This window comes from Colobus angolensis, unplaced genomic scaffold, assembly GCF_000951035.1.
Source record: "Colobus angolensis palliatus isolate OR3802 unplaced genomic scaffold, Cang.pa_1.0 Scaffold64, whole genome shotgun sequence".
Lineage (NCBI taxonomy): Eukaryota > Metazoa > Chordata > Mammalia > Primates > Cercopithecidae > Colobus > Colobus angolensis.
Window position 1 is genome coordinate 1352375 of NW_012120043.1, and position 10024 is coordinate 1362398.

The window sequence follows — 10024 nt, forward strand, 5'->3', positions numbered from 1 at the left end:
TGAGATGGGGTCTCCCACTGTAGCCTGGGCTGGAGTGCAGTGGAGCAATCTCGGCTCACTGCAAACTCCGCCTCCCGGGTTCAAGCGATTCTCCTGCCTCCGCCTCCCGAGTAGCTGGGATTACAGGCGCCTGCCACTATGCCCAGCTAACATTTTTTTTCTTTTTTTGCATTTTTAGCAGAGACGGGGTTTCACCATGTTGGCCAGGCTGGTCTCGAATTCCTGGGCTCAAGCGATCCTCCCGCCTCGTCCTCCGAAAGTGCTGGGCTTACAGACCTGAACCACAGCGCCCGGCCTCCTCCCCTGCCTGAAGAACCCTCCGAAAATCGGTCCCACTCTACAGAGGGAGGCTAGGAAAGGATACGGACCGTGCCCATGTTACTGGGATTCCCAGGGCGTGGGGTCAGGAGTTAGGGGGTGCGCTTCTCTCCCGTCCCCCTTGCTGTCGGGGTCTCAGGTCCGCCTTTCCCCGGGACAGGTCTCCCCCTACCTTCCGGGGCCAGGGTGGTGAACACTGGGTCCTCTGCCGGCGCCCCTCGCACATCCTCCAGGATCTGCTCCACCGTGGGGGGCGCTGGGCGGGTGGGCAGCAGCACGCGCTTCTTGGTCTTGGAGCCCATCTCTGCAGGCGGGGAAGGGAGCGCTGACCCGGGCGTCCACCTCTCCGCCTTTGCCCGGGCCGCTCCTCCAGCCCAGCGAACTCGTAGTAAGCTCGCCCTGTCCCGCCTCTCTGGGTTCTCCCCAGGCCCTGACCTTCCCTCCGCCCAACAACATGGTGGCCAAGGCTTCAGGGTCTGGCTTAACCTCTGCCTCAGTTTCCCCGCGGTAACCCCAGTCACCAGCCTCTCCCCACCTACCTGGGCTCGGAACCCGAACCCCGAGTGTCGGCGATGCAACCACCTCCGCTTCCGGTCGGAGCACCGCCCCGTCCCCCGATCACGTCACAAACGCTTCCGGCCTCTACTCGCGCCGGCCCGCCGCTCATCGCGGGGCTCCGCCCCTTCTTAAAGTGACCGTGCCCTTGAGAATCGGATCTCAGCCTCTCGGTCGAACCCGAGCCTGGACGCACTGGGACGAGGGCGAGTTCGAGTCCAGGCTCCACTGGCTGGGTAGAAAGGCATCCGAGGCTCGTCTTTCTGAAAAGCGGGACACGCCAACCAGGGGACTTGCCACCCACGTGGCTGTCGGGAGCACAAAGTCGCTGGCCACCTAAAGGGGCCTGGTGGTGCACCAGCACTCGGTGATGTTGGCTGCAGGTATCTCACCTAGGTTGCCAGGACGCAGCGGGGGCGGCCGCGGCGCCTCCACTTCCAGCCAAAGCGGGTCCTCCCGCCTCGAGGGCGGTGCTAGAGGTCACCTTTTCCCCTCCGCTGATGTCTGGGAAGGCAGAAAGAGCAGACGGCCCTTTTCCTGTCTCAAGAGCTTTACTGAGATGCAATGTACATACCATAAATTCGCCTCTTTATTTCGGGTTTTTTTTTTTTTGAGATGGAGTCTCGCTCTGTCACCCAGGCTGGAGTGCAGTGGCCGGATCTCAGCTCACTGCAAGCTCCGCCTCCCGGGTTCACGCCATTCTCCTGCCTCAGCCTCCCGAGTAGCTGGGACTACAGGCGCCCGCCACCTCGCCCGACTAGGTTTTTTTTCTGTATTTTAGTAGAGACGGGGTTTCACCGTGTTAGCCAGGATGGTCTCAATCTCCTGACCTTGTGATCCGCCCGTCTCAGCCTCCCAAAGTGCTGGGATTACAGGCATGAGCCACCGCGCCCGGCCTTGTTTTGTTTTTTTTTTAAAGATGGAGTCTCGCTGTGTCCAGGCTGGAGTGCAGTGGCAGGATCTCAGCTCACTGCAACCTCTGCCTCCCGGGTTCAAGCCATTCTCCTGCCTCAGCCTCCCGAGTAGCTGGGACTACAGGCGCCCGCCACCTCGCCCGGCTAGTTTTTTGTATTTTTTAGTAGAGACGGGGTTTCACCGTGTTAGCCAGGATGGTCTCAATCTCCTGACCTTGTGATCCGCCCGTCTCAGCCTCCCAAAGTGCTGGGATTACAGGCGTGAGCCACCAAATTCCGCCCGGCCAAATTCGCCTGTTTAAACTGTAAGTTCAGCCTGGAAGTGGTGGCTCACGCCTGGAATCCCAGCACTTTGGGAGGCTGAGGCGGGCAGATCACTGGAGGCCAGTTTGAGACCAGCCTGACTAACATGGTGAAACTCCGTCTCTACTAAAAATACAAAAATTAGGCCGGGCACGGTGGCTCATGCCTATAATCCCAGCACCTTGGGAGGCCGAGGCCGGCGGATCACGAGGTCAGGAGATCGAGACCATCCTGGCTAACACGGCGAAACTTCGTCTCTACTAATCATACAAAAAAGAAAAAGAAAAATTAGCCGGGTGTGGTGGTGGTCGCCTGTAGTCCCAGCTACTCGGTGGGCTGACGTGGGACAGTGGCGTGAACCCGGGAGGCAGAGCTTGCAGCCAAGATCCGGCCACTGCACTCCAGCCTGGGCAACAAAGCAAGACTCTGTCTCAAAAAGTAAACAAATAAGAAAAAATAAATAAAGCGTAAGCTCAATGGCTCAATGGTTTAGAATTTTTTTTGTTTTGTTTTTTGTTTTTGATGGAGTCTTGCTCTGTCGCCAGGCTGGAGTGCAGTGGCTCGATCTCAGCTCACTGCAACTGCTGCCTCCCGGGTTCCAGCGATTCTCCTTCCTCAGCCTCCCCAGTAGCTGGGACTACAGGGGTGAATCACCACGCCTGGCTAATTTTTGTGTTTTTAGTAGAGACGGGGTTTCACCATGTTGGCCAGGATGGTCTTGATCTCTCAACCCCGTGATCTGCCCCTCTCAGCCTCCCAAAGTGCTGGGATCACAGGCATGAGCCACCGCACCTGATGGTTTTTTGTGTAGAGTTGTGCAACCCTCACCCCTAATTCCAGAGCCTCCATCAGCCATCGCTCCCCATCTCCTCTCTTCCCAGCCCCTGGCACCCACGCATCCCATTCCCATCTCTGTGGATTGACCTGTCCTGGACATTTCACAGAAATGGGGTCACACTGAGGCAGTGGGGGAGGGGGATTGATTGAGCTCAGGAATTTAAGACCAGCCTGAGCAACAAAGTGAGACTTCATCTACATAATTTAAGATAAATTAAAATAAAAGACTGGGCATGGTGGCTCACACCTGTAATCTCAGTACTTTGGGAGGCCAAGGTGGGCGGATCACCTAAGGTCAGGAGTTTGAGACCAGCCTGACCAACATAGAGAAACGCCATCTCTACTAAAAATACAAAATTAGCCTGGCATGGTGGCGCATGCCTGTAATCCCAGCTACTTAGGAGGCTGAGGCAGGAGAATTGCTTGAACCGAGAGGCGGAGGTTGCGGTGAGCCAAGATAGTGCCGTTGTACCCCAGCCTGGGCAACAAGAGCGAAACTCCATCTGAAAATAAAAAATAAAATAAAATTAAAATGTTCTCAGAATAGCAGTGGCTCCCACAGACAGGGCTTACTTAACTAGTTTGATATCAAAGAAATTGTTGAGAGAAAAAGGAAGGAAGGGAGGGAGGGAGGAAGAGAGACAAGAAGGAAGGAAGGAGAAGAAAAGGGAAGGAAGGAAGGAAAGAAAAAAAAGAAAAAAGGAAAGAAAAGGGAGGAAAGGAAGGAGAAGAAAGGAAGGAAGAAAAGGGAGAGAGAAAAGAAGGAAAGAAAAGGAAAGAGAAGAGAAGGAAGAAAGAATGGAAGGAAGGAGAGAGAGAGAAAGAAAAAGAAAAAAGAAAAAGGAAAGAAACAAAGAAAGGGAAAGAGGAAAGGAAGGAAGGAAGGGAGGAAGGAAGGAAACAAGGAGAAGAAAGGAAGAAAAGGCAGAAAAGAAAGAGAAAGAAAAAGGAAAGAAAGGAAAGGGAAGGAAGAATGGAAGGAAGAGAAAGAAAAATAAAGAAAATAAAAGGAAGAAAGGAAAGAAAGAGGAAAGGAAGAAAGGAAAGAAGGGAAGGAAGGGAGGAAGGAACAAAGGAAGGAAAGAAGGAACGAAGGGAGGGAGGGAGGAAGGAAAGGGCCAGGCACGGTGGTTAATGCCTATAATCCCAGAACTTTGGGAGGCCAAGGAGGGAAGATTGCTTGAGGCCAGGGTTCAAGGCTGCAGTGAGCTACAATCGCGCCACTGTACTCTAGCCTGGTCAACGTACGGAGACCCTGTCTCAAAACAAACAACAACAAAAAGGAACCACAGCAGAAGAGGATTCTTGGCCATGGTGAGCCATTTTCTGGGGTTAGACATTACTGCCGATCCCCGGCTGCTCCCTGCTGCTCCCACTGCCTGGGGTCCCTGGGCCTGGGCGAACTCCTTCTCCATGGCCGGCTGCATTCTCCATGGGCTGATGTCCAGGGACCCCAAGCAGAAACCACCCAAGCCCTGGGGCCTCGGGCCCACCCTGCTTTAGAGGAGGCGACAGACTAAACACCTTCTAGCAACCTTTATTCGCAAACTCTGGGGTTGGACGCGGTGCCCAAGACGGACAGTGTCACGTTTCTCTCCCCCCACTTTCCCCTGGCTTTTGGGGTGCTCCAGCCTCTCCCCCCAGCCCACTCCCACCCAAACCCAAAATGCATAGGAGACTTCTCTCTCTTCCCCCTAGGCTGCGGGGTTCCATGGGGCCCACGCCTGGCAGGCCAGGCGTCGGGGGCTGGTGCTTGCTCCTCTGGGCTAGCCTGGGGAGGCAGCAGGGCAACAGGGCCTGTCAGGGAACCAGGCAGGGACAAGGTCACTTTCTGAGCTGACAACTCGGGTTCCAGCTGGCAGCCGGACCTGGGGTTTGGTGGGCGTGGCCCTGGCACGGGAGAGCCAGGTCTATGGTGGGAGGTCCATGGACATGCTGCAGAGGACAGGGCCTCCGAGGGTCATAGCCAGGAGGCCCAGCACCATGGCTGAGGCTGGGCAGCGGTGCTGGGGGCAGGCGGCAGCTCTAAGCTGGAGACGGCTGTCGGGGGTGGTGGGTCCCACGCAGGAGCCCTGCTGCTGGTCCAGTGTGAAGGATGGGGGACAGGAGGTGCAGTCCTTCAGGGAGCTGCCACGGCAGGTGTAGCAGGAGGAGTGGCAACTGGAGCAGACCCTCAGCGCGAGCGCCGCCGTGTGCCCAGGCCTGGCAGTCACCAGCCTTGTGTGGTTGAAGAACCGCGGGGGGCAGTAGGCCAGGCAGAGCCCTCCCAGGATGTAGGCGGGGCCGTCACATACTGCTCAGGGACACGGATGCAAAGACCCGTGAGCTCACTACCCACGGCCTGTTGCCCACCACCCGCTCACCCGGGGCCACATGCACGCTGCCCACGGTGGCCACCGCCACCTCCCAGCAGTGGGCCCTAGAGCGCCGGCACTCACCCTGGCACAGCCCCTCAGTGTCCCGCTGCACACACGCGCTGCTGGTCACCTGGGGGCCTGTAGGCCGCGCTGTCATGTCCTCAGCTGTCCCATAGAGCAGCAGCGTATAGCGGTACAACATCCCTGGGCAGGGGTCGCGGGTGGGCACGGGAGGAGGAGGAGGCTCTTGGAGGCCTGGTCCTGGTAGTCCCCGGGCTCCCTCTCCTGCAGCTCCCACCCGGGGCCCCAGACTGGTCCACATGTCTCAGGGAATTGCACACCTACTGTGCACCTGTCACTGGACACCAACATCTCCCGGGTGACAACACACCTACTGTGCATCTGTCACTGCACACCTACTGTGTGCCTGTCACTGCACACCATCTCCCGGGTGACTGCACGCCTACTGTGTGCATGTTCTCTTGGAGAAGGCCCCTGGGAACCCCTTGTGCAGTGGGGTCACCAAGGCTAACTCCAGAGCCCCTGGGGGGAGGTTGGAGAGCCAAGCCCCGCCCACCACAGTCCTGCCCCGCCCACCACGGTCCCGCCCCGCCCTCACCCGTGTTGAAATAGTAGCCCTTGTTCTCCAGGCCCAGGGTCCACACGCCTTGTGGGTTCTCATCCCAGAAGTGGGTGGACATGAAGACCCAGTTTTTATAGCCTTCAGTGCTGACGTCCAAGGGTCTGCGACAGAAGGGCGGGTGGGGGTGGGGGTGTCAAGAGGGATGGCTTTGTGAAGCCCGCAGAGCCCCACGAAGTGTCTGATGGCACGTGCTGGTGGCCGGGCGTCCTCTGGGTGTGGGTGGGGGCGTGACTCGGGGTCCCATCCACTAGGCTGCCGTGTGACTCCTGTGGGCCTGGCCCCTCGCCGTGAGAACACTCCGGGTAGATGGCAGCGTTTACCCACAGGGCGTGAGGCCGCCCCTCCCCTCTGCGGGCCACTCACCGTATGGCCACGAGCGTGGAGCGCGTGCCCATGGGGCTGGTGAGTGAGATCTCCAGGTCTCCGCGACGGCTGTAGGACAGCGTCAGCCGCGCCTGCACGTGCTCCAGCGAGCGGATGGAGTTGTGGCGGCCGGCGCAGGCAGATACGTTTTTCCTGATGTAGATCAGCGGCAGGATGGGGCTGGGGGGGTCGAGGGGTGAGGACCCTCCTGCGGCCTGCTGGGGGGTGGGGGGGCGGCCAGCAGGCGAGGTCGGGGCTCAGAGGTCACGGGGTCTAGCCCTCGTTTTACAGATGGGTAAACTGAGGCCTCAGGCCTGTCCCCCACACCCCCAGCGGTGATAGCGGAGGGGCACGCAGGGGTCTCACATGGGGCGGGTCTGGACCCGGACGGCACATTTCCTCTGCGGCTGGGTGGGCAGCCAGGTGCGGCCGGTGTCCACCAGCAGCCCGGCGTCCAGCAGCCCGTAGCCGTAGTGATGGCTCACTGCGCGGAAGGGCGGCTGTCACTCGCCCTGTGGGCCCGGGGTCTCCGCCCCCGCCCGGCCCCGCCGCACCTTGGCGCCCTACGCCGTTGGTCCTCCAGTCCTCGGCCTGCAGGTGCGCCGGCTTGGACGCGCGGACCACCAGGTGCTGCATGTCTCTCCACGTCAGGAACGGGCTGCGGCGGGCGGGGGCGGGTGAGCCGGGGACTGCGCCTCGGGGCGAGGGCGGGGGGCGGGGCCCCGCAATCACCTACTTGGCCTCCAGCGCTAGCGCGATCATGCCGGCCGCCAGTGGGGCTGAGGCCGAGGTGCCCGTGTGCTGGTCCGTGCACTGGTGATGCAGGTCCGTGGTGACCTGAGGGCAGAGGGGGGCGGGACTCGGGGAACCGTGCACAGGTGACAATACAGCCCTTCTTCAAAAAGTACCAAGGACTGGGCGGGCGCGGTGGCTCAGGCCTGTCATCCCAGCACTTTGGGAGGACGAGGTGGGTGGATCACCGGAGGTCAGGAGTTCGAGACCAGCCTGGTCAACATGGTGAAACCTTGTCTCTACTAAAAATACAAAAAAAATTACCCAGACATGGTGGTAGGCGCCTGTAATTCCAGCTACTCGGGAGGCTGAGGCAGGAGAATCGCTTGAACCTAGGAGGCGGAGGTTGCAATGAGTCAAGATCACACCATTGCACTCCAGCCTGGGCAACACGGCAAGACTCCATCTCAAAAAAATAAAAAATAGTACCAAGAACTGAGGTCAAAAAGTACTAAGGACTGGCCACACAGTGGCTCACACCTGTAGTCCCAACACTTTGGGAGGCTGAGGCGGGCAGATTGTTTGAGCTCAGGAGTTTGAGACCAGCTTGTGGCAACATGGTGAAACCCCGTCTCCACAAGAAAAATACAAGAATTAGCTGGGTGTGGTGGTGGGCACCTGTAATCCCAGCAACTCAGGAGGCTGAGGTAGGGGGATCGCTTGAGCCTGGGGGCACCACTGGGGGCACCACTGCACTCCAACCTGGGTGACAGAGTGAGACTCTGTCTCAAAAAAGTTAAAAAAAAAAAAAAAAGATACCAAGGACTCCAAGGACTGAGTTCAGAAAGAAGTAACAAGGACTATGCTCAAAAAGTACTAAGAGCCTGGCCAATATGGTGAAACCCCATCTCTACTGAAAATAAAAAAAAATAACTAGACATGGTGGTGTGGCCTGCTAATCCTGGCACTTTGGGAGGCTGAGGCTGGTGGATTGCTTGAGCTCAGGAGTTGGAGACCAGCCTAGCCAACATGGTGAAACGCTGTCTCTACAAAATATACAAAAGAAATTAGCAGGACATAGTGGCATGCTTGTGGTCTCAGCTGCTCAGGAGGCTGAGGCATAACAATCGCTTGAGCCTGGCAGGCGGAGATTGCAGTGAGCCGAGATCATGCCACTTCACTCTGTTGCGCCCAGTCTGGGCAACAGAGCAAGACTCCATCTCAAAAGAAAAAAGAAAGAGCCAGGCGCAGTGGCTCACACCTGTAATCCCAGCACTTTGGGAGGCCGAGGCAGGTGGATCACGAGGTCAGGAGATCAAGACCATCCTGACTAACATGGCAAAACCCTGTCTCTGCTAAAAATACAAAAAGTTAGCCGGGGCCAGGCGTGGTGGCTCAAGCCTGTAATCCCGGCATTTCAGGAGGCCAAGATGGGCGGATCACAAGGTCCGGAGATCGAGACTATCCTGGCGAACACGGTGAAACCCTGTCTCTACTAAAAAGTACAAAAAACTAGCCGGGTGAGGTGGCGGGCGCCTGTAGACCCAGCTACTCAGGAGACTGAGGCAGGAGAATGGCGTGAACCCAGGAGGTGGAGCTTGCAACGAGCCGAGATGGGGCCGCTGCACTCCAGCCTGGGCGACAGCGAGACGCCGCTCAAAAAAAAAAAAAAAACAAAAAGAAAGAAAAATACTAAAGATTGAGCTTAAAAGGTACCTGCTGGGTCATGTGCCCGGAAGCCAGCCCTGCCTGAGACATGTGCAGGTCAGCGATGGGGCGGCAGCAGTAGGACCACAGGGCAGCCCTGGCAGGAAACTCGCCTGGGTTTGGAGGTGTTCAGGGAAGCACTTGCTATGTATCTGGCCCCGGCGCCTGAGAGACGACCCAGGCCCTCCTGGTTCTGCCCTGAGGAGCCCTGCAGGGGAGCTCATCACTGCCTCAGGGACTCTCAAACACTGGGAGGCGAGTGTATGAGATGGGGAAAGGCCTGGGGGACTTCCTAGAGGCAGTGGCCCCGGGTGGGGGGTCTGAAGGAAGAGTCAGCAAGGGCAGAAGAGGGGCAGAGATCGGGCACAGGGGCCTCCCCAAGGAGAATTTGAGGCAGGAGGGGCCTGGAGAAATGAGGGGGAACCTTCTTGCAAGGGGCTGAGACAGGGCACAGAGGTGGCTGGGGCCCAGGAGCTGGTTTCATCCAAGAACCCTGGTGGGCCACCAGGAGGGCTGTGACTGGACTGGTGGGGTTGGATTTGGGTTTCATCTATGTATTTATTTTCTTAAGACAAGGTCTTGCTCCGCTGTCCAGGTGGAGTGCAGTGGTGAGATCATAGCTCACTGCAGCCTTGACCTCCTGGGCTCGAACAATCCTCCCACCACAGCCTCCCGAGTAGCTAGGACCACAGATGTGTGCCATCAATCCCAGACTAACTTTTTAATTTTTTTGTAGAGATGGGGTCTCACTATGGTGCCCAGGCTGGTCTCAAACCCCTGGGCTCGCTGATCACGGTGGTTCACGTCTGTAATCCCAGAACTTTGGGAGGCTGAGGTGGACAGATCACTTGAGGTCAGGAGTTTGAGACCAGCCTGGCCAACATGGTGAAACCCCTTCTCTACTAATAATACAAAAAGAAACCAGCTGGGCGTGGTGGCACATATCTGTACTCCCAGCTACTCAAGAGGCTGAGGCATGAGAATCGCTTGAACCCGGGAGGTGGAGGTTGCAGTGCGCCGAGATCACGCCCCTGCACTCCAGCCTGGGCGACAGAGTGAGACTCTGTCTCAAAAACAAACAGAAAGAAATCCTGGGCTGAAGTGATTCTCCCACTTTGGCCTCCCAAAGTGAGCTGTTGCATCCATCTGGATTTGTTTTTGTTTTTGTTTTTTGTTGAGACAGGGTCTCGCTCTGTGGCCTAAAATAGAGTGCAATGGCACAATCTCGGCTCCCTGCAACCTCTGTCTCCTGGGTTCAAGCAGTTCTCCTGTCTCAGCCTCCTGAGTAGCTGGGA

At 57.7% G+C, this 10024-nt stretch overlaps 2 protein-coding genes across 6 annotated transcripts in view; both read right to left on the bottom strand.

Moving 5' to 3' along the window:
- Positions 1-1243, bottom strand: part of LOC105527624 (chromosome unknown open reading frame, human C19orf25) — a 5756-nt gene extending 4513 nt beyond the window's left edge. For 2 of the 5 annotated variants that reach the window (XM_011964027.1, XM_011964023.1), the window contains exons 1-2: positions 858-1243; positions 491-622 (exon numbers count right to left, since the gene is read on the bottom strand). In XM_011964027.1, coding sequence (XP_011819417.1) covers positions 491-620 — 130 coding nt within the window. In that variant the 5' untranslated portion in view covers positions 621-622; positions 858-1243. Of the gene's footprint in view, positions 1-490; positions 707-804 lie in introns of those variants that run through there. The other 3 variants (XM_011964024.1, XM_011964026.1, XM_011964025.1) reach the window with 3 other exon arrangements.
- A 3205-nt stretch (positions 1244-4448) lies between these two features.
- The window catches only part of PCSK4 (proprotein convertase subtilisin/kexin type 4), a 9620-nt gene continuing 4044 nt past the window's right edge, over positions 4449-10024 (bottom strand). The window contains exons 9-15 of the mRNA XM_011964107.1: positions 7027-7127; positions 6845-6948; positions 6657-6774; positions 6291-6470; positions 5904-6028; positions 5366-5488; positions 4449-5220 (exon numbers count right to left, since the gene is read on the bottom strand). Coding sequence (XP_011819497.1) covers positions 4838-5220; positions 5366-5488; positions 5904-6028; positions 6291-6470; positions 6657-6774; positions 6845-6948; positions 7027-7127 — 1134 coding nt within the window. The 3' untranslated portion in view covers positions 4449-4837. The remainder of the gene's footprint in view (positions 5221-5365; positions 5489-5903; positions 6029-6290; positions 6471-6656; positions 6775-6844; positions 6949-7026; positions 7128-10024) is intronic.